Source organism: Gadus macrocephalus, chromosome 12, assembly GCF_031168955.1.
Source record: "Gadus macrocephalus chromosome 12, ASM3116895v1".
NCBI classification, from domain to species: domain Eukaryota; kingdom Metazoa; phylum Chordata; class Actinopteri; order Gadiformes; family Gadidae; genus Gadus; species Gadus macrocephalus.
In genome coordinates this window covers 22,921,880-22,948,939 of record NC_082393.1, presented here as the reverse complement: position 1 = coordinate 22,948,939, position 27,060 = coordinate 22,921,880, and the positions used below count along the sequence as shown (strand labels likewise).

The following is a 27,060-nucleotide window of genomic DNA, read 5'->3' as shown; positions in this document are numbered from 1 at the left end:
CATTTTACGTTTGCCGTAAAGCAATGGGATAGTTGAGAATAATGATAGGAGATACGTGATCTTTGTAGTTTACTCATATGTGATTTTTTGATGATTTTGGAGCTTGATGAAGTGACGTACTTGACATTTGTTAAGTTCCCAAACGTTGTCACGCTTGGGAGAAGGATTTTGTGAATAGTTCGTCACCTTTCGAGAAGCAAGAAAGCGGGGATCGCAAGGAGAAGAATTGCTTTTAGCCAGTCATTGCCATGGCCTCCGATAGCGGCGATAGCAACATGGATAGAGAAATGATTTTGGCGGATTTTCAGGTGCGTTTCTACATGTCCCTTCATTTATCTCGCCCTCAAACGAACGCAACTCACAAATCTCTTATCTGCGATTGTGCTAATGCCCGAGTGACAACAACAACCATCAGCTGATTCACGGCGTAAACACTGCCTAGCGCTCACTGTGGCTAACAGGGGAGCTAGCGAGTTGACAGTCTGCTAACCCAAACATAAACCTGCACTTAGCCCGTTGACAAGTGTACAGCCAAATAGGTTAGCCTGAACTGTGTCTGGTCGTAGCCAGAGGACATCGACTGCCGTCTTTGTGACTCTGTGATACTGTGGATGGCATAGCCCCCAGCTAGCACTGCTTAGGCACTTTCCATGTTTTCTGTTGCCATGGATGAAAGTTTGTGTAACATCCTTTTAGCTAACAGATCAGATAGCCAGCTTGTTGTCCATGAAGCTAGCCAGAAAGACACAAGATGCATGCTATAGAATGGAAAACAACTCGTTGTAATGGGGCTGTTGGTAGAGGCATTTCTAAGGAGATATCCACGCCGCCATCCACAAACACATTGGCTCTTGCTTAGCTAAAGTGTTTTGTTCTGGATTGCCATCATCGTATCACGTCAAAAGCAGGGCATTGTCATCCTTGTCGAAATTGCTTCATATTAAAATTATTTAGATCGTATTATAATATACAATGTTATGAGTGCTATGTACTAACTGTTATAACAATAGGGTTTAAGGTACAGGCCCGGGACAATTCCAGACAGCGATTGGCAGAATGCACCAAAATATCGTTTTCAAAAATACGTTGTTTACATTACTGGGTTGTTCAAGGAATGTAGGCTACAGAATCCGATCCCTTATTATTATGTGAACCAACCTTTACCAGTCCTCGCTTTTATAATCATGTATAACACAATAACCGATCATAACCATCTCGAACAGACTGCATCATTTTTATATCTTGCGTAGGGCCAAAATGCAAATGCTATTGTAAATAACGTAAGACATCACCAATACATTATACCTACGGAATACAAGCGTGTTAACAGCATTAACAATGGCTGTTATTATCCAATGTTTTAATCCATTAATTGATTATGTCTAATATCTCTGGAAATGTTTGGCCCAAGGAAGAACGTCATACTATATGTTGACTTGTTTTGATGTAGAAAACATGTTAAAATGAATGATTTGGAAATTATTCCAGATGTCATTTGGTAAAGACTTATAGACCTAAACCTCATACTTTCTAAAGTATGTTTTTCTTAAATGTCTGGTAAACATTGACCAGTATGTCTGGTATACATTGACCAGTATCTCTGATATTCTATACCATTGACCGATATCTCTGGGATTCTATACAATTGACCGGTATGTCGGTTGTATACCGCAGACGTCTGGTATTGCATATATTGTATTCATTTGTGTCTGGTTGGCTTAAATTAGACATTATTTTGCTTCATTATCATAGATGCTGCAATTAAGTCCAGTCTAGGATCTAAATGGGGTCTAAATGTTTATATTAAACAACAATGCAACATGTAACAGCTGTAACAATATATATGGAGGATACGTGTTATTTTAACAGTTTTCTAGAAATTGATGTCAGTGTTGTTTTGATGGTACCAAAATATCTGAGATCGTCTGAGCTGAGCCTATGATATGCACCTTGCCCTGCTTCGTTTTCATTGCATTCATCTTTCCACACAGGCTTGCACTGGAATCGACATTGCGGAGGCAATCGCTCTACTCGAGCTCAACAACTGGGATTTAGTGGTACGTTCTGTTTCATTCCTCCTCTGCACACCTGGCATCTGCCATTTATACTGGGGACATGTAGTCTAACTCACCCATGTCCCGGTTGGGTTTATTAGTATAAGTAGTTGACATGTGCATGTGTAGCCGGCCTTGACTTGCATAGGCTAATTCTGCATTGTGTTAATGAGCCAGGAGACAACTGCTGATTTGCCACAGGAGCTTTTATTCTGTGTGGGTCCTGTGTGGGAACACATTAATATATACGTCAGTGCTGTGATTGCTGTCTGTCTCACGAGCACTCTCTCTCCAGCAGGGCAACTCTCCGACTCCCGAACATGTTACATTACGACATCAGAATTAACATGCCCACTAAACAAATTAAACAAACGTACACCGAAATGAATGATACATAAAAACACACAAAAAGAGAGCTCACATGCCTGTGTGGGAACGCATGTATATATGTCAGTGCTGTGATTGCTGTCTGTCTCACGAGCACTCTAAACAAGGGGACACATAAGGCGCCAAATCAAACAAAGACGGCTGAACTGAATATAAAAGTATGTTTACCCACTAAACAGAGCGTCCTTTAGTCAGAAACTAACAACCACAAACTCAAAATATTATTTACGTTTGTTTTATGTTTTGACCATGTTTTATACCTTAATATTAATAAACCGGGAGCACTCTACATTCCTACCTCTCTCTAGCAGGGCAACTCTCTGACTGGAGAGGACGGCGCGAAATAAACAGGAAGTGACTACACACAACTCAACGTATTAAAATAAAAGCGTTTAAAACAAATATACATTTATACATAAAGGGAAAATAATAATTTAAAGGAATAAAATAATTATTGGTGAAATATAACATAACTATCAATACACCGGTTACACATGCACAGCACACCGATGTGAATATTCAGGCCGTTTTTTCCCCCTACCTGTATGGCCTTTGTTTTATTACCCTATTTGTATTCTCTCATTGTCATTCACCCATGTGTATTTTTTACTCTTTTCTTAGGCAGCAATCAATGGAGTGATACCACAGGAGAACGGGATCTTACAAAGGTAACACACATTCACAATAAGTGACTTTTCACTCAACCAAATACACGGAACATACAACACAGCAGTAGGGACAAACTCAGCATGAATCTTTGTTTACTTATTTGGACGTCCGAAGATGCTGGCAAAAGTTCAAACGCGACACAGCCATTGCATGTAAGGTTTCGCCCACGAGGCACTAGGCCTAAAAAATGTTTTTGTTTGGTTCCGGTTTCCGACCGACCCTGTCAATTTATGTGCGACCCAAATTATTTTATGAGCTTTTTTTTTTTTTATGCAAACTATAATCACGTTTTGGTACAGCACCTCTTCATTCTGTACAAGGATGAGCGAATTTTCTCGTTTTTAAATGAAAACAACCTACCTATCATTCGCTGCCGCTGGAAAAAATAAAATAAAAAAATAAAATAAATTCCCTACCTACCCATGACCTCAACTGACAACCAACAGGAACCAAACTTTTTTTTTTTTTAGGCCCTAGCACTGTTGTTTCAGAACCGGTTCAATTCTTAGAACCTTGTGGTTGGTTCCACCATAAAAGGTTTCTTCCTAAGAAACCTACAGACAGGCTTGTTTATTTCCTCTGACAGATTGTGTTGTAGTACTAGCATAATCTACTGCAAAAAATCTACTGCAAAATCGCCAACCACGATTTTGCACCATTGCAATTAACCTTGCCAGTATATATTGAAACGTTTAAAGACAAAGCTGTTGAGATATGATTGAGAGGTAAAAAACCTTGTGTAAAGACGTAAACCGTTCCTTAAGGGGAAGCACTTTTGTGGCCGCAGTTTTGCTTTCAGTTTTATAACGGTGGATTCTCAGGAATACACTAAGCTGCACTCGCAATACGGACGAGTTCTGTCCAACCTTTATCGGTTTAAATAAGTTTTGTATGCATGTTTGTATGCCATTCAGGTTAAACATGTGTTCCAGTATCGTCGTTTGCGTACTAAGATAAAAGGTGCGTGATTCATTATTCGTCACAGGAAGGTTTTCCCCTAAGAATTTTTCCATCAGGTGTGAGGGAGACTAGCTATTTTGATGTGCACATGCACAGTGCTGATGTTATGTATTTTGCACATTTGAACATCAGCACGTGCACATCATCAGCATGATCACAGGTTTTAGTGTAATCACTGATTCTAGTTGGGTTCTTGTGCATTCCAAAATAATTGGTCTCAAATAATAGTATAGAAAGCCCTCCCATCTTCCTGGTTTTATAATCCAGCTGCTTCTACTGTTCTACCGAATCAATTTTTATCAATTACTTTTCGACAATGTTACAATTTAGTTTGGTGAATAAGGGGCACCCATGATATAGGTTTTTCAATGATAAACTGGTCATTAAGTAGTTGAATTTAGCCCTCAAACGCATAATTACCTCAGCAACAAGGCAAGAAACTAAAAAGGTGAAAATCGATGGTTAAGACTGGTTCAATTTGTTCACTTTCAGATTAAAAGATAACTCAAGATAACCGGTAGCAATGCTATTTCCTGTGAGACCCACCATATATCAACAAAGAATAACCCTACTTGGTTTCTGCAGAGTAAAAAATGCATATTCATTGTTTCACTCAAACATCGAAATGTAAATCGTATTAGCTTTTTCTAGTTTGTTTGTCCTATGCTTATTCTCCAAAGCTGCTGCTGGATAAAAAAGAAAAGAAAAATGATTTGCCACAAAAAAGGCAAAGAAACTTTGAAACTGGATTGCTACCCCCTTTGGCCAACAGTAGAGTTGTAAACCGTTTCCAAAGAGAAAGGGGCTTCTGTAGGCACTATTGGGCTTTTCTCTCCCAGTCAACGGTCAGATTCTCTGAGCAGAGCTGCTCTCAGGTTCTGTTATACTGCCTCACTTGCGTGCATGTTTTGGAGCGCGCACACATGCCTGTCCAGGTTTTAGGCCCTCGGCCCATGAGAAGTTGGTGGATGTTTCTTAAGGCATACATTGTTATGAAAAGAGCCTGGCGGGCTGGGGGAACAGCAGCCAACTACTTTACTAAGTGGCTGGCACGGATTTGGAGGGATTGGCATTGCCCAGTAAACAACCTCTGATGACGTGACCTGAACCCGAGCCAGCTGGAGCCCGAGGCTGTGTTTTCAGTTTGAAATGCAGTGTTTCATTCCTCCCCTTTTGGTCATTATTCCAGGCCACATCCTACATAACAGATATATATATTATTGACAGTTATTAGAAACACTGAATACACTGTAAAACCCACTGTCCTGTGGTGATGACAGTTACATTCGGTGGTGGCCAGAGTTGTGCGTGGACTGGCTCTCGAGCTTCTGAGGACAGCAGTGCCATCTAGATGTAGGCCAGAGATCAGCGAGGCTAGACGGCACCAACGGTCGACTTAACGGGCGTTAGTGTTTCCAGAGCCAACTGTGGTGAAAGAGCATGCAGGATCTCTTGTGCCAGCCAGGCCCAACGCACGTTGTCGTCACAAAGGACACTTTGAGCTGCCTTCTCCCAACAATCGTCTGCACAATCCTGATCACTCGTAACATTTCCACGGCACATTTCCCACCGAGATTTGAATTCAATCTTTACAGTTAGTCTCAAAGGGCTCTAGGGCTTCTAAGCTCTCAAACTCCCTGAACGACCCATGGCAAGGCACATTGGAGGGATCGCTCCCTTGATAGACATCCTGGTGAAGGTTTATAGAACCTATATCATTATTATGATATATAATTTTGGACAATAATATAAATGTGACATGTACGTTTAAGCCCCTATCAACACTCATGGAATCAGCTTTATGTTGGTGTCGTGTGTAGAACATCCCAGTGACCGTTTAGGCAGTGGGTGATCCTTAACCTCCATCTCTCTGAACCCTTTGTCCCCCAGCAGTAGCTTTGCCAGCGCGGCGAGTCAAGCCAACCTATACGGACCCCTCAACCAATCAGAAGCAGCCGAGGCGGCGGCGGCGGCGGCGGTAGGCCCGGCCCCCAACCCCCCTTCGACGTCCTCGTCCTCCTCTCCTCCGTCCTCTTCCGCCTCCGGCTCCGCCTTCTGCCCCATCCTCCAGTCCTCCCGACACATCGTCGAGCGCCAGCCCCGCATGCTGAACTTCAGGGTGGAGTACCGGCAGCGGACCACTGAGGTTGTAGTGGAGGAGGCCAGCACAGTTGGTATGTATGCCCCCCCCCAAAACAAAAAACAGACATAGGAGCGAGAGTTATGCATCGCGATGTTGGATTGGAGGCATGATCCATTTTGCAGCATGTTAACCTGCATAACCTGATCGCACACTGCCACCTTGTGGAGAAGTGAAAGTAAACGTCCTCCGCTCTCTCCAGGGGAAATCAAACACATCCTTGTGACAGAGCTGGGGGTTCCAGTGTCCAAAATGCAGCTGAAGGGATGGAAGAGTGGTGACGTACCAGACAGCGTGAGTTATGGGATGTTCGATTGAATAGGGAAAATGGTTGGTCAAATAAATGATGGTGTCTTCAAAGCTTTAATCATTGTTTAGCTATTAACACCAAACTTTCCAAATTACCTTAGGGGGATGTACTTAAAGTGCTGACCGAGTTTGAATTCCCTGGCTTACTGTGAAGTGGGCTTGCGATTGCTTAAATAATTGTAGGCTCATTTGCATAATCAAATTTGGCCATTGCTCGGCTATTATTAAAAAAAAAAAAAAAAAACTTTCACCAGGAAATACAAAAGGGAATGTTTACCAAATTTTGTGTCATTTTCAATTGCAGTAATTTTTTCAAGGTTTTCCAATAGAGGGACCATCATTGAGGTCATTGAGGCAAAAATATGTCTATTATGTCCATTCAGCCCCTGATGGCAAGTTTCTAAATGTTTTGGCAGATGTGTTGGGCATTTAGGTTTGAATGCGAAGTATGGCGGACCCTGGAGTCAATGCAGTACCAAAACATGAGAGATATACTTACTTCCGGTTTCCTTATATGTGCCAAATTTGAGAACTCCAACAAGATGTATGGAGTTGTTGACTTGAGCGTTTTGGCCCCATTTACTTTCCATGTACAATATATATATATATAAAAAGAATACAATATGTTTACTATCTTAGAAATGGTGCACATTTTTTGACATTAGTCTGGGGTTGAAAAACTGTAGGAGAAAAGAGGTCCTGAAAATTAGGAATAGAATATCAATATTGTGTATTGCTTTGCAACCATACTTATAACTATGTTCTGTGTTCTTACGGTTTGCACTGATCCTAAGAATGCTACCTTTTCACACCCTATATCGAGCTTTGGAGGATTTACACTCATTAATCCTGCCATGGGTTGATACACTGCTCGAAGGCCACAGTATTTCTAGGCTTTGAACAGTCCGTGAAAATGTTTTAGCATCGTAGTAGTGTTGGTAATTAGTTTGAATGGTTAGTGTGTATTTTTAGTGTGTATATAAATATATTTCTATGCATCATTGTCCAGACGGTCCTGAGAAGTTTACACCTGCCCAAGAACAACAGCCTCTATGTCCTGACACCAGATATTGCCCCCACTGCCAGCACCAGCCAGAACAGGTACTAAGCCCATGGCTCTCCTGAACCCTGCCCTCTCTCTCCCCATCTATTCTTTCCCTCTTCTTTTTCTCCAAAAACATTTTGGTGCATTAGTGTTCATTGCAGATTTTCGTTTTGAGCGAGGAGGAAAAAAAAAAAAGACCAAGCAAGAGGTAGTGCTGGTGAATCATGACGGTGACCACCAGGTGGCGCCCTATCTCCATACATTCCACAGTGCATGGTGGGCTCTTGTTCCACCGAGCACCGGTACGGAGTCGGATGTGAACCAAGACAATCTATAAAAGTGACATTCTCTGAATTCTATCTCCATTTGAATATTACGATGATATTAACCTTTGACACACCGGAGCGCATGCCTTTCTCTCGGTTCCATTGTGACATTTTGAAGGAAAAGGCGACTGCCGCAATCTGCCCGTTATGTAAATAGTAATTTTCTACTGCCTCCGTATATTTCTTCCACCTGATATTGTCCCTCCGCAAAAGCTTCCTTTGATTTGAGTTTATTGCAGCTTGTGTACCGACACACCACCTCCACGCATCCCTTTCATTAATTTTCCAATATACCATAAGCCGCTGATCGCCGTATCTAGTGACCACAGCGTTGTGTTGAGAGAAGCCCCATTAATCCAGTCTGCCTCGCGCGGCAGGTCAGCAGGCTAGCCTCGCTGAACCGGTGCCGATATGAGCAACCTTTCCATCGGAAATGTCACGACCACTGGATGCGAGGATGCAGTGGTGTCGTAATCCGGTGACAGGTGGCGGGGCGACGTGTGCTCTTTCTCTCATCAGTGGGCTAGGTAAAGGTAACCCTACCCCTACCCCTAATGGGGACCACCATTAGCTTCCTTATTCTGTTCCACTTTCATCTTGGAGACGACAAACCCAGTGGTCCCTTTTTTTTCTTCTTTTTTTTTTTTTAATGAATGTGTCTGAGCGCAGGAGTATTTTACGGCAACGCGGTTGCTTTGTTATCTTTTTTTATCTATCTCTTTGGTGGTTGCATGTGTTTGTAATCGGTCATGTTTGGCAGCCATTTTAAAGGCTGTATTCATTTGTTAAAGTCAGTCATTTTTAATGTCAATTCAGCAATATGTACAGGACATACTGAGGATCGAAATTACGATACTCTCGTCTGGAGATGCTTCGTCCAGGGTGGTGGTTCTGATGGTCTCTTCTACTGAGGGAGAAACTAACCGTCCCGGAGGGACCCAGAGAAACATGAAGATAAAACCTACCTCTGCCTTTTATTACTGAAGCGCTTTAGTGGATCTTTTATATACCGGTCCGGTAGTCAGGTTTTCTTACAGGACTTATTTTTACTTAGTTTGATTGATCGATTGATAACTTCACTTTTTTTCTTTATGGGAAAGTAACGCATAATGGGTTCTTCACAAGTAGTTTGTAAGAGAGTAAGTAAGGTTGATTTATATAACATCATCCAAAGACAAAGGACACAGGAATCCACCAGTGTAACATAAATAAAGTGCAATAAAAACCCAAACAGTTCTAAAAACACAAGTTGGGGTACTATAACACAGGTGGATACTATGTTATCTGTCCTTGCATTTCCATGTTGCCTTTATTGAGCCATGAACAAATGGAAATGGACCATTTTACCATGTTGTACGAAGCATTTTTTTATGTCAAAATCCATTCACCTAAGCATCCTCTCAGAATCCGGGCAATATCATTCCCACCCATTAATATGGTGAACATGTTTGGGGCCGCATCCACTTGGAATCAAGCAATTCTTCTATTGCCAGTTAAACCATCAGCAATCTGAGCAGAACAGTTTAATTCGTCAGCATTTACACAAGTTACCGTCCGGGAAGAGCAGCAAAGAGTTATCATTTCACAACCATTTCCAGCTTTCCCTGCAAGTCACCCGATGTGTTGGGTATATTTTCCTGGCAGTTAATGGCTTGTCTTGCTCTCTCTTCCCTCGCCCCCGTTCTCACCCCCCTTGCGTCACCGCTGTGTCTTTTTAGCAGTGCCCAAGTGTCATAGATATCATTTTTTGGTGTTAAAATCTCATTATTCTGTGTCAACCATTTTGGTGGAGGCCTGTGTGTGTGTGTGTGTGTGTGTGTGTGTGTGTGTGTGTGTGTGTGTGTGTGTGTGTGTGTGTGTGTGTGTGTGTGTGTGTGTGTGTGTGTGTGTGTGTGTGTGTGTGTGTGTGTGTGTGTGTGTGTGTGTGCCTGCGGGAGTTCAGTGACCCTTTTGTCATTCTAGCTGCTGTGAGATGATAGGTGGCAGATCACAGTGCAGTCTGGAGCGGACCCCTGTAGTGGGAGCAGGCAAGCTGTTAGTCTGCAGTAAAAATAAACTTCCCAGTTCTTTTGCATGCTCCAAAACACACAGGTGTGTGTGTGTGGCCCTGCCTTTTGCAATCAGGGAGATGGTTTGCGGCTTAATATGCATTATACTTACCGAACACAGCGAACCTGTAGTCGGGTAACGATATGAATAAGTAGTAATGCTGCAATATATACAAATCAAAAACATGCCTAAAAAGAAATCCAAATGCACATTTCATAAAAATGAATACAAGTAATTCATAACTATCGTGTTCATTTTCAAAATGTAGTTAATTTCCCACCACTGATGCCGAAAGAAGCCACAAATGGGATCATTATTTCCTGAAGCTCATGTCTGTAGGGCAGCAGTGCGGTTCGGCTGCATTGTTAAACGCCTCCTCTTCTTGAGGGTCCTTCTCCACAGCCCTGTTGACTGAATGCCTGTGAGCACAAGAGGTGACTGAGGAGGAGCTAATCCCCTGCATAAATGATGATGCCCTGATGAATATTTTAATGGCTGTCCTTTTTGCATCTTCATTTATCCCCCCCCCCTCCCCCCTGGTTGCCATCCTTCGGCGTGTTTGCTTTTCAAAGGTTATTTGAGTTTTCGTGGAAATTCGAAAAAGACCAAAAGAATGGATTCATTAGCCATGGTTCTGTTTGTTTCCTGGGCCCTGCTAGCCCAGCTCCTTCACCCCCACCCTCCCCTCTCCTCTCCTTCACCTCCCAGCCGGGCTAGCCATTTATATTGTAACTGATACGGGTGCTTCAGCTAGCCGGCAGCTAGTCCTCGCAGGCTAGCGCCACAGCGATGGAGAGCCTCCGACAGCTAGCATGGTGACCGCCCCGAGTGCGCGACCATGGCGGAGAGAGGAGCGGAGCCCGAGCGGTTTCGCGTCCGCCTGTTTTGTTGTGGATGTAAGATATGGAGAAGGTAAGGGGAGCGTGCGTCCGCCCGGCTGCCTGTGTCCTCCCCCCCCCCTCTCCCGGGGAGCTTCGACCAGGGGCGAGTGGATCGAGTCGCCATTAAAACATTGGGAGGATGTTATTTTATTTTTTCCTGTGTGTTGGTAGAGTTGTTGATAAAGTGTGTGTGTGTGTGTGTGTGTGTGTGTGTGTGTGTGTGTGTGTGTGTGTGTGTGTGTGTGTGTGTGTGTGTGTGTGTGTGTGTGTGTGTGTGTGTGTGTGTGTGTGTGTGCACGCGACGGTGCTCGTTTAATAAGGTCTAGAGTCTGCTCTGTGCCATAGGGACCCACAGCGGAGACGGTGGGCTTTACCTCAGAACCAAACCAATCTGTTTAGCTTCACTTTGGTCCCGTTGTGAGAAAAAAAAAAAAAAAAAACACCTCTGATTTCTCTCGTCCTCAAAGTTAAGTGACATTTTCCTCCCATCCACCTTATGTTGTGTCAAGGATCCCTAGAGAGGCGGCAGGCCAACCCAGATGCCTCTGCATGTCCAGAGAGAGGGAGAAGGGATAGAGGGCTACACACGCAAACACACAGACACACACACGTCAACACAACAGTGGAGGGGTCCTGCCACCATCACAAGATAAAGACGCTTAGAAATAGCTATTGGGGGAGAAAAGTGCTAGAGTGCTAAGGGATATATCTATATATATATATATATAGATAGATAGAAAGAAAGATATCTTTTTTTTATTCCCGTTTGTGAAGACTTGCAGACTACTATGTTTGTCTGTTTGTTTGTTTTTTTTACCAGTTGTGGTGCGATTGTTGTATGGTTGTAGATAGCCCAATGAAAGATCAGCGAGTCTGGTTCGGAAGGTATATCTTAGGTTGAATATTTCAAATTATACAGAGTAACATTTTATTTTTTTTATTCATCCCAGTCTCGGTTATATCTCTGTAGTCCTTATTTCTTTCTACGTACTTCACTCTGCGCTTGGCTGTTTGCATGTTTATTTGTTTATTTGTCTGCCAGCAGCAGCGCGGGACTGTGTCCAAACAAATCATCGTGATATTAACCGGATCCTTATTTATGAGTCCCTACTTCGTCTTACACACACACACACACACACACACACACACACACACACACACACACACACACACACACACACACACACACACACACACACACACACACACACACACACACACACACACACACACACACAGAGAGAGAGAGACCATCGCTCCCTTATGCTCAGCCCTATTACATATGCAGCCACTTCCCACTCCACACATTTCCAATCTTCCCTCGGTTAGCTACAACAAACATTACATTTACATATTGATTTCGTAGTTTTAGTCAATGTAAATATGCTGTCATTACAGTAAATTTGAGCTTCTGTTAACATAAGCTCGTCCAGATCTGCGCAGATTAAGGCGGTGATTGCATAATTAATGTGTGCGCTACATATTAATTCCCTTGTCCATCCCGCGCTCTCTCCTCTTCCTCTTTTCCCTCGGTGTTGAGCCCTGATTAAGTGGCCGCCTTGGCCCCTAAGCCTTGCATTGATATTCACACTCACAGTCCCAGCGTTTGCTCAAAATGCTACTTAACCTCACAGCTTATTGTAAATGAAGCTTCCAAAAGTTGATCCCTCACATCTCGCTCTCTCTGTCTCTGTCTCTCTCTCTCTCTCACGTATAAATATGGGAAGCGCACAAAGTGTCAATAGCCATCTTCTCTGTCAATTCTATTTCTTCCCGCTAATGAGAAAGCTAGGGTGCTAAACCACACGTCTTCCAAGGGACCAAACCCTGGAGCAAACCTGACGTGTCCCTGTCGTTTTCAACACAGTTCCAGGCCCGATGTAACTCAATAACTGTCCTCAGGAACCTTGTAGTTTACTGGACCTGGTTTTGTCCAAGTCCCATAGACGATGAGATGGACCCCAAATTCTAAATAAAATGCTGCACATTATGTTTATGTTGTGTATCCTTGGTATAGTGGACTGTTTTATAGGGTGAGCAGTGTTTCCAGGTCTAATAAAGTATTGATGGGGCAGTGGTTAGGGTTTTTGTCTTACTGAGATTCTCGTTTCATACAGTATTGTTCGTGCTCTTCAATGCCTAACCTCTGTCTGCTCATTAATGAGAAGCATCATGTTTTTTGGTAAAAAAAAAATGCTAAATTACATATAAATAGTGTTTTTGTGAAAGCACACCATTTCTACCCGTCCCCTTTAAATGTAATGTTGATTGCGACCATCCTACAGGAAGCGCTCTCACTCCATCGCCATAGTAACCCGGTATAACTTGGCATACGTTAAGTGCCCCGTTACCGCACCATCGCCATTACCAACCGATTTGTTTGCTGTCAATTTGTTTGCCTTCCCCGCTGTCGACGTGCAGGTGGCCCTGGCTGCGGCCGCCTGCTGTGCCGAGGGTACAGTAGCACTATGCGGGCCTGTCGGGGCACAGCCAGCGTAGTAGCCGTCCGTCCCCTGGAGGAACCGCTCTGCAGCTAGACTAGCTAGACATCCGGCCCCCCTCCCCGTCCAGGTCCACCCGCACAGCAGGCTACCGCTGACTGACTTGTCCTAGCTTGCTTCCTCTCTTGACAACAGTGCTGTTAGTGATCATGTTTTTTTTTTCTTCTTTCTTTTGTCTCTTCTTTTTCTTCTCTGAATGCCTTCTTCTTCCTCCCCCACTCTCTGCGTGCACGCGCGCGGGCACACACACACACACACACACACACACACACACACACACACACACACACACACACACACACACACACACACACACACACACACACACACACACACACACACACACACACACACACACGTGCACGCACACACTCACGCACCATGTGATGTCAAACCTGGTACCCCCTGCTGCTATTCCCCTCTCATTTATTTTTCTCTCCCTTGTTGTGTCTTTGTCCCACTCTGCAGTGCTCTCCCAGACTCATTAAACCAGAACTATCTGCTGGTCATCAGTCATCGGGAGACCCAGAAGGAGTACAGCCTCAACTTCCCCGGCACCAGAACCATACAGGAGGTCAGCATTGCCCGTGCACACACACACACACACACTGAATGCACAATCAAGCTTTGCATGAAATGAGAAAAAAACAAAAAACAAAAACAAACCAAAACCAAAAAAAAAGATTCAAATCACTAACTACCGAAATTGCACAAATCAGTGTATATATTACACTTTTGGACTTTGGTTCTAGTCTGTCTAGAACCACTATCAATACAACTCAAGGTTTGACTGCAATAATTGAATGAGACAGATCTGGGATATTTCTGTTTCACTGTTTTAGCTACCTTCTGCTTTGATCTGCTTTCCAAATATAGTGAGGTACTTCAGATGCTGGTACAAGCAAATAAGGAATCAAGACTTTCCCACTGAAATATCATTCCCTCTGCTAATCACAATGTCTTACTCATATCCATCTCATTGTTTCCCTTTTGTTTATGCAAATAGACAAAACAGTTTTTGCCCCACCCCCTCTAATTCGCAAGGTTAAAAATCATTCCGTTTTTAATAATATTTACTTCTATCATTTTTTAATTGCATTTTAATTGGATAATCCATTTTTCATCCATGTTTCATTTTTTTTGGCAGAGAAAAGCCTCGACAGCCGTGCGGCCGACCATAATGCAGCTTTCCTTCTATTTGCGAGACATTGCTAGACTATCTCAAGCCTCCCATTCATTATTCAGCACAAATGATCAAATTTCCGAACACATAATTACTCTCACAGCTGTGGTCTGGTACACTCCAGTCTTATTCTCCCCGCTTTGCTCCCCCCCACCCCCCCCCCGCCCGCCGCCCTGTGACTCTCCCCGTGGTCTAGGACCCTGGACTAAATGACTGAATCCTGTTTGATCTGGGCATATGTGGGGGGTGAGGACACACGGGTCCGTTCATTTCCTCCATCTAAAACTAAACCGTGGATTTGAAGGCAAATGAAATATTCATGGTTATTCATGCAGGGCCTAGTAGTGTGGAGTCCGCCGTCTCTCTTCCCGTCTCTCTAATATTACTGTCACAGCTGAAGCCTTCTTACCGGGACTGAAGGGTAAACTCACTCCCGCTCCTCACTGCTTAGCCAGGAGTGTCTGAGTGCACTCGTGTTTGTGTGCTTCCTAAGAGCTCAGTCCAGCGTGCCTCCTTCTTTATTAAACAGTTATGAAATGCAGCTTTATTTATACTGTGAGAATGTCTTTATTGTACTGTTTCCCCTGGCCCGATTGCCTCATAAGGTCTTTCTTCTCGCTCTACCCTTCTTGTGAGAGCATACGTCGTCTTAGTATTCATAGATGGTATCCTGCCGCTTCAGGTTAGGCGAGACGCAAACTGTGTGCGGTCATCAACACTGACCCCTGTTAACCTGGTCCTCAATAACATAGCTATTACAAAGTACTCTTTGGCTTGGCTCGACTATTTCGCCATACCTTATCTTCCTGTCATTGACGATCGGTGCATGTCAACTCGTCAAGGCTCAGAACCTCTCGGCTGACTCACCCGCAGTAGGATTCTGTTTGTTGAGTGAGTTTCCTCCTACTCTAGGCCTACAGGCTTTGATCCCCCCCCCCCCCCATCCCTGCGTACGACCGCCCGGGCCTGGGCCTGGCTCTAGTGACCAGCGCAGCGGTAATAACCAGGCTCCTAGCGGCGCTTGTAACGATGCTAATTGAACAGATTAGTGCAGCCAGTGTGTTAAAGCCCACCTCCCCTGCCCTCTCCCGCCTCTGTGCGAGGCCCCCGCCTCAACCCTTCCACCACGCCGTCCCTCCCATCACTCTTGTCTCCCCGGCCTCCCGCTCTGCCTCTCTCTTCTTAGGCAGATGGTTCTGATGAGCGCCCACTGTGAACCTTAAGTGCTTCTGCCGGGATTACAAACACTGGGGAGTGGTGCCTGTGGCGTGGGAGGGGGGAACCGGGGCCACAGAAGAGGGAGCAGAGGGCCGCCGGCTTGGTGGGGGGGCCCGTTCGGGGGCCGTAAGCGCTGGGGAAGGGGACAATGCGGGCTCAAACGGGGCCCCGTTGTCGTGGTCCTTTTTCCTCACGCATGCTTGTCTTTAGGCATAGCGTGCCCCCCCCTGCCGTGAGGAGGAGGCCCAGAACTTTAACCTGCAAAGACCTGGACTCTGTTCTCCCTCTGTTGACCATACTCTCTTTCTATTTACTCTTTAGGGGGACTGGCTGTTTTCTCCCTCCTCTGAATATTGGAATGTGTGGGGACATAATGTCATTAAAGCCAGTGTACACACCATCCAGAGGCCGGTGAATAGGTTAAAAAAACTAGGGGCGGAGAGCTACAGGTGCAGGCAGGGCAATGGAAAAAGGTTATATTTAAGAGAAATCAGAGTTGCTTCAGGTCATACTTGACGTAGACAGAAGACTTGTGTGTTTGACTGGAATACGGGTTCACAACGACGCACACAATCGGAAGGCTGTTTTTCTCTCATTGAAGTGTAACAAAGAAGTTACATCATTTTCAGCCAGCACGACTCCCTTTCTCTGTCCATACTGTGTCTCCTCACGGACACATATGGTCCTGGCTACAGAGCACCTTTCTCTCGCCCGGCTCCCCTTTGTCTTAGCTGAGGACCAGTCGATGGTCCCTGCATGTGCATATCAATAGGGATAGAGTCCCGTCTTATTGTTTGTCTTTGCCAAAGGCTCTGGCTTTGCCTTGTGGCTCCCAGGGAACTGTCACCCACACCCACACCCCCTCCCCCAACGCCCGGCACCCAACTCCTCATCCCTGTTTTTCTTTCTCCCTCTTTCTCTCCCTCTCTCCCCTCTCTGTGTTTCTCCAGAGCCCAGGGCTGTGTAGGGTAGACTGAGATTGGCATTCCCAGACAAGAGTGCGGGGGTACGTTGCTGGCTAGCGCGCGGGCTAAGCTGCAGAGCAAATGTTTGCCAGGGAAGAGGAGGGTAGAATAGGGGTGGCCGCTGGGTCCGGGCCGTCCGTGACCAGACCAGTTGTCCTGGGGATTTCGCTCACTCTGCTGCCCCGGAGGCCCGGGAAGCGGGTCCCGTGCCTTCTCCACGCAGCTGGGTGACACAGAGGCACCCATCGCACAAGCACAGGGACAACAGAGCGGGATGAAAGAAAGAAGGGTGGATGAAGAGAGGGATGAATGAATGGCATCTGGTGCACAGGGAAGACAGAAAATGAGAGAGAGAGCTTGAGACTGTTTAACGGCAACCTTTTCTTCGCTTTGATTCCCTTCCAGCGAGGGATTACAGGCACTTGGCATTTACAGTGATTGGATCATTAATGTTGCTGCGAAGAGTATTGCTCTGTGGCGACTGATCGCTGCCAGCCTAGCTCTTCTGTGCCGCAGAAACCAACTTATTCTCTCTTCATCTGCGCCTTAGCAACAGGAGGACGGGACCAACCCCCCTCGCTCAGTGTATTTGAATACCAAGATTTAAAGTTAATTTATTTTTTATAGCTATCAGTCCTCTTTTTGGCGCTCACTTGATGCCTTGCACTATAGTGGAGGACCATCTGGTTCACACTGAAATTAAGGATATGCACCCAGAACTCTACTGTGTTGGGGTTGTGCCTTGCCTCTTTTATCGTATTCCAACCATATCCCTTTATTTCATCTGAACTGACAAAGTCTAAATTAAATGATAACGGCTTGGTCAGACTCCAATCGCCCATTATAGTAATTAGTGAAATTGGTTTCAAGGCAGACAGGGGGCAGCATTGCACAGCTCAGTCGCACACAGGGAAGTGGATGGAGCCAACATCTCAACATTGCTTTCATGGGGCTTTGCTCAAGGTGTGTTGTAGAATACAGTGAAAGTCTACTTTAAACTAGTTTAACCAAAATCAGGCTTGTTTCTCTCGTCTATCTCGCTTTTTTAAAACCAGTTTACGACACTCCAACGTAATGTTATATGGAGAGAGAAATAATCGACTTTGCGCTTATTTGTTAATTGGTTGTGTTGATGAGTCCACCTGCTGTGCGGCGTTGTTATTGCTCCGTGGTGAGGTCATGTTCTCCACTGCCAGGTGGGCCCTCCACCATCGCTCCCCAGTCTTTCCTCGCTCTTCGCCCCCCCCCCCCCCCCCGCCCTCTTCATGGTGGCCGTTAGTTTGTTGTTTCTCTGATGCTGCTTTAACCTCTGACTGCGGCCTCTTCATTACTAGTGTTTATGCCCCTCTTCCTCTTCTTTCCGCCCTCCATCCGATCGACCGGCGGTGCCGTTCAGTGAAATCCCTGTAGCCTGGCTGGTCAAACATAGATATTACACTCTGTAATAACACTGGCCACCTGGCCTGACCCCAGTCAGCCAGCTTGGCCTGTAGCAGACCTCCATTAGTATAGCGACGCTGAATGTACTGTGGGGAGACTGTGGGCAGGTTCTACCGCTCGCGGCGTACTGTGTCTTACAGTGGTTGTAGCTGTTCACTGCTGCTGACACCTAAAGCATGAATTCAAGTCCTAACTTTTGTAAGTCGTGGCGGGAATTCAGGTTTGGTGTCTTGTTGTGGAACAAAAACTCTGGTGGCGTATTTTTTTTAAACGTGTTTCATAATATGACAGTTGCTGTCGCGTGATCGATCCCTCAACCCACACACGCACAGACGCACAAAGAAAAACACGGCAGACTGCAGTAACATTAAGGACAAAAGGTGCAAGCGCCCGACCAAAGTGCCCGAGGCCATCGCGTTCCGATGTTTTGTAACTGCTGCTCTTCCTGCTCCGCACGGCACTGGCTCCGACATTGTGTTTGTAGCGTTCTTGAAGTTTCCACGTCCGTGCGCCGCCGCGTATGCCCAAGGATACATCCCTCCCCGCTGCCGTCACCAAAGGCTGGATTTGACCTTGTGTGCTGAGCGGGCTTTGCGGCACAATGGGCGGCTTGCACGGCATCAGTGTGCACCGCTGCGGGCCCGGTGGCTGGGCTTCGGCCCAGTGATGCGCCCCGAATCCACGGCCGCCAGTGCACAGAGGCGCCGGCCCCGGAGGGGCTTTGATCACCTCCCGCCCGGCGCACATCAGGCTGGCGTTGGGGCTTTAAAACCAACAAGCCGTGGGACGCGACACTGGCCGCCCAGCGGGGGCGGCGAGCGCTGGGCCCCCGGCTCAGCGTTTAAGACCACAGAAGGTTTATTAAGTGGTGCAGATACGGGCGGCCGCGGCCGCCGAACGAGCGCAGAGAAATACTGTTCATTTCAGAGCGAGGGTTTGTTGCCGCTGGGCATTAGGCGAGGCATTCGAGGAATGCCGATAACACCGGCGTTTCTTTTCTCCTCTTTATCTTCGTCCTTTTGGATGCTTTTCTAACCGTTCGCTCCCTCTCTCACTCCCCCCCCCCCCCACACCTTTCCATGTGCTGTATAGACAACTGCCAAGCGGGCATCCCTGCACACTTTCAATTCCAATGTCGTTTCTAATATCGTCAGACGCACTTATTTATGTAAAAAGCTTTAGCCACTTCGGTTCAATTAATGGCAATTAGTAGTTATTTTTATTGCTACTAATAGCAAAGACATTTGGCCTAAAATGACCCCCGGTGTTGGTGTAAAAGCATGGCACAGCAGAAGCGACTCTGACTCAAGCTTCATTCTATAGTGCCGCTTTGAGATCTGTGACACCCGCATCATAATATTTACATCCAGCGTTTGCACTTGCAACACATTGCAAGTGCAATGTCTCAGAGCCTCACAGCTTAATCACGGATGGCTTGTGTTTTTGCCAGATTCGTTTATCCTTTCTGTCTCTTCATTTGAAACCTGCAATCTTGCCAACATTAGATGCATAGAAACTAAAATATTTTCATACATTTAATAAATAACCAGATTTTATGCAATAGATCTATCCATTATTATTTTTTTCGCCTTTTTATACAAATGCCTCCTATATAAGCTATTTTTTTTATACATTGTGTATCTATCTATTGGCCAGGGTTCTACGAATGCAAGACATATTCATAGTTTATGAACAAGCAGATAGTTGCCTTGTTTTTAACAAGAGCACATTCAAGTGAACATGAATGCCGAACCTGAGAATAGGAAAATATTGGAACGAGTGCTTGGGAATCCTCCATACCCAGTGTAGTTGTGGTGTCAACCATGTAAACACAACACACGAATCTCAAGAGGTTTTTGTTTCCCCACACACTTTCTGCCCTGAATCTCAATGCAAATGAGTTGAAGGGTGATTTTTTTCTTCCTTCTGTTTATGTGTGCAGGTGAAAAGGAACGTCTCAGACCTAACCAACATCCCTGTGCGGCACCAACAGTGGGAAGGATGGCCTGCGTCAGCATCCGATGACTCTGTAAGACACACACACACACACACACACACACACACACACACACACACACACACACACACACACACACACACACACACACACACACACACACACACACACACACACACACACCAGGACCAAGTTAGCTAGCATCTCAAATGTTTGTAAGGACACAAACCACAAATTCCCACTGTAGGACAGTGTAACGACATTGTCCCATCTGTATGCATGTGTACGCCACACATGCTTTGTGCTCAAACAAAGCTAAGACACTAGTGCTGCAAATGTCAAGGGACAAGGCATAGATCACACTTAAAGCTTAGCAGCTTCTTTCCCCCCTGCCACGCTCTGTCGGCGGAGTCACGCCACGCCGCTACAATAGGCCGAAAGGCCACAGACTGTCAACGCTACTGTCCCACAGCCTCGGCCATGCTGTCGGCATCTGTCCGAGGCGGGAGAGTGAGACGTCGAAGCTAATTAAGACGTCAATGGGGGGGTTCCCCGTCACCATGTCCTCTATCTGTGGACATTAAAGCTCACATCATTGAGTCTCGCCGACCTCTGCCGTCCCGGGGTCGCCCGTCCGGCCCATTCACCGTCGCACATGGTCAAACTGATCAGAGGTGGCCTGCACACAGACCCCTGGGGAACCCCTGACCCCTTTTGTCCTCGGCCTTCTTTGACAGCATATGTGTTCCCATGCTAATTGTAAGGGCCGGTTTATTATGCTACTTTGCGAAGCTGTTGCGCACACATTCTACACTTTAGCTTTAACCCCCACAACACCACCACCACCACCACCACCCTTCTCATCTCATATCTCAACGTGATTGTGGTTTGCCTTGAAGCACTTGTGTCTACTCTTGTTTTATCGGTGGTGGTATTATTTTGTCTGACCAATTTAACCTCTGTTGTCAAGTATCACGTTTCCTGTTTTCCTGCCGCTGGTCACTTAACATGGCTGTCATGCTCGACACGGTTTTCATGGATACACTCTTGTATCGGTTTCCCTGTTCTCAGTTGAATGCTCTGTGAATGGACATTGGCTGCACCTGCTACGGTTACTGTTCCAAGTCAAGATTTCCGTGGACATTAATGTCGCTGAAAGGGAAAAGGACAAAAGCTTTTGGATGCTTTTATTCTTTAGAAAAATTTATGTTTGCTGTTTTTTTTGTTGTTGCTTTGCAGCAAGTATCAGGCTATTGTGAGGCCTGAAATAAATCAAACGGCTATGATGTGGATCAGTACGTTATGTTGCCTGCAACATAAATGCAGGCCTTGTGGCGATGGAAAAGCACTTTGCGGGCGCCGGGGTGTCATGATGGAGTGCAGTTCTTGATTTACACTGTATTGCTGCACGATCCCTTCCTTCATCCAACAGCAGCTGCATCCTCTTGTAGGTATCTGAAGGTCCTGTTTACTCTTCCAGAGGAGAGCGCTACCCACAGGCAGGATGCTGCGGTGGCGGTCGGTAATAGGATTGACTAGAGAATAGTGGCCTCTATTCTGTGGCTCTATTTGATTATTACATGTACCGATTCATAAACAGAACTCAACAAGATCATTAGCAGCAAGTAAATTACAAATAATGCCTAGCCCCATACAGTGGTGTCATGTTCTGCCCTCATAGCAGAAACTTAGGAAATATTTATATTTTTTCTATTTATATTTTTACCATGATGAAGACGTCATGTGGTAAATAACATTTCATATTTTAATTTATCTAAAAGTAATCGGAAAATCAACAACATATGACTATTTTAGTTTTATCCAGTTGTTTATGAATGTGTCTTGTAATGACTGACCACTTTTTAGGCACAGTCTCTTAGTGACCGTGGTTGTGCCATGCCTAGACCCTGCATTTGGCTCATCCCATGGTCAAAGAGGACGTGGCATCACAGGACCACTCTGGCGTCTTGCTGAGCGGCATACGCAGCGTCTGTGTTTCTGGGATGAGGAAATATTAAAAAGCTCAGGGAGAGAGAAGAAGGGTAATAATGGCCTCGGCTCCAGCCCTAGCCCTCGGCCCCCTTTATTGAAACGAGTGTGAGGGTATTAACAGGCAGAAAAGCCCAGGGCCCGCGAAGCCTAGCAGGCGTCCAGTTGGGCCGGGAGGCTGCGCTCAGTGCCTAGCTCATTAGCCTAGTCTAATCTCCTGGGGTTTGAACCAATAAACGCGGCAGACACTCTTCCACTCCCGAGATGAGCCTCACACACTGGGCCGCTTGCTCGCTCAGAATCGATTCACGACCTGGCCTCGCTCTGCCTTTATTATTGTGTGTGTGTGGGTGGGTGGGTGGGTGGGTGGGTGGGTGGGTGGGTGGTTTGAATTGGGTTTGTATTCAAATGAGCTACTGATGGCGCTCAGCTTCAGTAGTTTGTGTTTAAGGTGAGTTTATCCAGGAGATGGGAGTTCACAGCCCAGCAGGACGCAAGCTCGACCCACATCTTCTCCTCAGGCGACGGTTTGGCACATCAATTACCGCACCATAATCCCGTACCAAGGTGGCGCGGAATCCATTTTTCACACCGAGGGGTGCATTCCTGTCTAATTATAGTTTAGTTAATTGATTGACTTGTTGAGGTTATCTGTGCCTTCCAGTGACTGATCTGCTGGGAAACCAAAAACAGTTCTCTTGTTCACTGAGTGCTCCGTTGTTGTATTATGTGTCGCCCGAGCAAGGGAGCGAGTTCTTGGGAATTAAACCCTCAACTTTTGAGAGAAACTAGCGAGCCAAGAGTCTCTTTGTTGGTGATGACGGAGAGCAATTGGTTCGAGAGGGAGTTCTCACTTTTCGAAAAAATAAGCTAGCTTTTTTGTTTTGTTTTTTTTAGCGTCACCTGCCCTGATACTGTCCCCTCTCAATGTGTTTCATTGTTTATTGTGCTCGGGAGCATTGAAGGGCCAAATAAAGAGAGCTGAAATAGGACGCTTGCGTAGCGCCAAACAGCAGAGTTTACTCACCGCACTGGGCTATCGGGAGACAAAGGAGCTGAAATGTAAACGTGAGCGGGAAGAAGGAGCGTAGTGTGCGTTGGGGGAACAGGGAACGGCTGCTCATTTATCAGTCATAACTATGGCAGAATTATGACAGAGGTTTAGGAGAAAGCATTTGTCAGCAGAGAGACAAGGGCCCAAGTGGATTTGCATATTCCGGCAAGATGATTGATTTAGCGTTTCGGAATCATTTGTTTGGGGGGTATTATGCTTTGCTAACTTTATGATAGCACCACCCATCTGGTTTGAAACTAAACATAACTTGACAACATATGGAGATCGTTTAAGGCTGAAACTATATCCACTTTTGATGCTGGTGCATGTTGTTTTTCAAAGCTTTCTTAACTATCCATGACATCAAGGTAAATGCAGCTGATGGGAATGACCAATGGATGCTGTGTGGGTGCTTTTTAAAGTGAAAAGGCTCCACTCATAAGAGTGATGTTATTTTATGGTAATAATTGTGATATTGGCAGATAATTGATAATTAGCTTTATGCTGGTCTTAATTCGTCTGTAATTGATAACGAGAAATCTCTGTTTTCATTTTTTTTTTCCAACAAAGATAAATACAAACATGATGCAATTAAATGATACAACATTTGGAGGTATAAAAGATTAAATAATATTAAATCAAATAGGCGGATTTGAAATATTTAGGAGTATTTATATTATCCCCTAAAACGACAATGTCCTGATGTTGTGACGGCAGTGTGACTGTACCACAGTACTGCAAGACCTCGGATAGTGCTTCCGGTCATTGCACTTCCATACTTTACTTGGAAGTGCAATGACCGGATAATACAAAAAAGAACCCTCTTGAAGCTTTCTCCAGGAAGACTCACTTACATTTCAGGTGCAATGACTGACAGCCTTTCCTCCATCCTGTGGGATTGATTGGCAGGCCTTGGAGCGTTCTTATTACATCCTCCTATCTCTTCATCCCCTCCCCCCCCCCCTCCCTCCAACCCCTTCGGCCCTATCTCTTTCCTCCCCTCCAGTAATTGCTGACATTTATGCAGTGTTTCACGGTGTTTGCTAATGCATTAGCGCTGTGGGCCCCTGCCTTGTGGGCCCACAGCCCCCTTCCCCTTCCAAGGCGCTGCGTGTATGGAATCCTCCTATACCTGACGAGGGCCTTTGAAACCTGTGGCTTATTAAGGGGGCCTGGCGGTTGCTGTAGCAACAGGGCTCAGCGGTAAACTCATAAAGAATGTATTCCCCCCCCCCAGCCCTCAATCCCATGATTGGCTGTCTTCAGGTGACACAGGGCACAGTGGGCCCCTCTGTCCCCTCTGTTTGTATTCTATTTTTCTATTGCTTATTTTTAACATCTTCCATTGTTTCTGGGCTTCTTCATTCCTCCTTCAGTTTCCTTTTGAAGTGCCTTGAGTGAGGGTGTGAGGGTGTGTGTGTGTGTGTGTGTGTGTGTGTGTGTGTGTGTGTGTGTGTGTGTGTGTGTGTGTGTGTGTGTGTGTGTGTGTGTGTGTGTGTGTGTGTGTGTGTGTGTTATTGTGTCTTCACACTAGTGGCAGTGTTCCTCCCCATTAGCCCAGCCACCTCCAGGACCCCCCGCCGGCCGCCTGCACAGCGCCACAACAACCCCCCTAAACGCAAGCAAAAGGGGCCGAAGCCGCCCGCTGTTTGCAGTCCCAATGATCTAACTGTCACCTATGCCTACCTTGGCTTTTTAGCCCGTGTTTGTTGTGTATGTGTGAACGGGGGGATGCTTGTGTATGTGCTCTGCCTGGATGAATCCGGGCAGGCTTGCGCGGGACCACAGCTCCTAATATGAAGTGACAACAAGTGTTCAGCCAATGCTCAGAGGAGCCCGGAGGAGAAAACCAACAGGTGTTTAGGGCGGGGCGCCCTCTGTTCTTTTCTTCCCTTCTCTCTTTACCTTCCGTTCATATTTTCCCAAGTCTTTTTTCCTCTCTTGTTGTTGTACCATCCCTCTCAGCCCTTTTCTTGATCTGTCTCTTTTCCCCACTGACTCTCTCGGGCGCTCTCTATCTCTCGCTTGCACTCTCTCCCTGCTCTCTCTCTTTCTCGTCTGTCTGTCTGTCTCTCTGTCTTTCTGTCCGTCCCTCCCTCCATCAAAGAGTGGAGTAAGGTGGTAGTGTGGCTGGGGTAGCCGTCAGTGCAGCTGTCAGTAGTAATTATCTCACACTCACAGCCAGACACCTAATCCAAACACTGCCTGCACTAGAAAAGGATGAACTGAAACACGGGGAGAATGAAGGGAGAGAAAGGGAGGAAAGAGAAGCAGGGGAAAGAAGGGGAAGAAAGGCTTAGCATGGGTTTTTTTTGGAGAGGCGCAGGGGTTAGGAAGAGAGAGAATTCCATTCCCTGCATCAGCCCCTGAATGCGCACGGCCTCAATGCAAGTGTTAATTAAAAGAATCCAAAAAAAGAGGAGGCAGGCCCTTTGTGTGGAAATGTGTGAGGAGGTCACTCTGGAGGTTAACCTCACCCCGTGCCCTGCGGCGTCCCGGCCTTGTTTTGGCGTCTCGCCGCTGAGCTTCCAGGCTGTACTGGTGCACCTCAACACTGGGAGAGGCCGGTGGGTCAAAGCAAGGAAGAGGATAGAGAGGCATCTCCCTCTCTCCCTCTCTCTCTCTCTCGCTCTCTTGCTCTCGCTCTCACTCTCCCTCTCTCTGGTCTTTTCTCCTCCCCTCTTTGCATCCATGTCAGCCAAAGCCCTCCGGGCATCCATTGACAGGGGAAGTGATCAACTTTATTTATACACTCATTTGGCCCTCAGAGTAAAGCCTGCGATTGGGGGGGGGGGGGGTGTTGGTGGCTGGTCCCGTCAGCAGCCGCTGTCAAGATTCTCACGTTTGATTGCCACTCGATCGGAGAACGACGGGGAGAATAGCGCGGCGGGCCATTCCTTAACATCTCTTTGAGCCCCGGACTCTGTATGGCTTTGTGTCGCTCAATGGCCGGGGCAGTCCTGTTCCCAATGCCTAAGACAACCCTCAGGCGCTGCGAGCATCATCTCTCAAATGAACACGGTTCTTCTGTAGGCCACTGTTGTTTCTTTCTGTCATTCAACAGAGGAGCGTCATAAATGGACTCAGTTTACTTCCACTGTCAGGGGAGCCGCGCCTTTGTTCTAGTTTCAAGTTGTGCGTTCTTCGAGGGGGGAAATATGAAGAGGGCAACAATTGAAGGGCTGGTGTCCCGATGCTGAATGAACGTGGTCAGAATGACGTTGCCTGAATGCAGAGGAGCCAATTCAGCTAAGTGTTCTCCCTAGGTGTTCCATTGACACTCGGCTCTTCTGCCTGTTGCATGTTTAAACCTACCGTTTAATAAACAGATCTCTAATTACTAGTGGACCAGGAACCTTCACTGTACCTCCCCACCAGCCCCCCACTCCCCATCCCCCTTTTTAAGCTTTTATGGTGTTCTAATTAGATTTTAAACCTAACTATGATTTCATGTATTATTGCAAAGGAGACAGCATTTCCCAGTGGACATGGTGTGATTTTTATCACTGTTGTCATTTTCTTTTCCCTTTTTTATATTCCATTTTCAGATACCAGCAGTGTGTTATTCATTCTCGATCTATCGAGGGAGATACTGTATAACTCATATCTCACTGCATCTCGGATATTGTCCTGAAGGGACTTTAGAACACACTGGTCAATATTATAACCTATTTCTGTGTTCTGAAAGCTTGCTTTCATTCCCCAGACTCCAGCAAATCATAAAATGATTGTCTCCCCTCGGGGCAGAGAGATAGGGTTTATTATCTTCTCCCGGAAAGGTCTCTATGTAAACACTGCATTTAATTTAAAAATGACAAGTGCATTTATGAAGGGCATTCATCCCAGTGACACCCAGTACATCCCTCTCTGATGACAACAGCAAGAACTATTTTTTCTGCGTAATTACACCATGACATCATCCACTGTTATTGT

General features: G+C 45.9%; 1 protein-coding gene across 2 annotated transcripts in view; it reads left to right on the top strand.

Annotated features, from left to right (window-relative positions):
* Positions 1–27,060, top strand: part of faf1 (Fas (TNFRSF6) associated factor 1) — a 56,246-nt gene continuing 29,186 nt past the window's right edge. Inside the window, exons 1-8 of one of the 2 annotated variants that reach the window (XM_060068102.1) lie at positions 1–308; positions 1,992–2,057; positions 3,063–3,109; positions 5,964–6,244; positions 6,413–6,504; positions 7,529–7,620; positions 13,790–13,895; positions 20,070–20,156. In XM_060068102.1, coding sequence (XP_059924085.1) covers positions 249–308; positions 1,992–2,057; positions 3,063–3,109; positions 5,964–6,244; positions 6,413–6,504; positions 7,529–7,620; positions 13,790–13,895; positions 20,070–20,156 — 831 coding nt within the window. In that variant the 5' untranslated portion in view covers positions 1–248. Of the gene's footprint in view, positions 309–1,991; positions 2,058–3,062; positions 3,110–5,960; positions 6,245–6,412; positions 6,505–7,528; positions 7,621–13,789; positions 13,896–20,069; positions 20,157–27,060 lie in introns of both variants that reach the window. The other variant, XM_060068101.1, reaches the window with a different exon arrangement.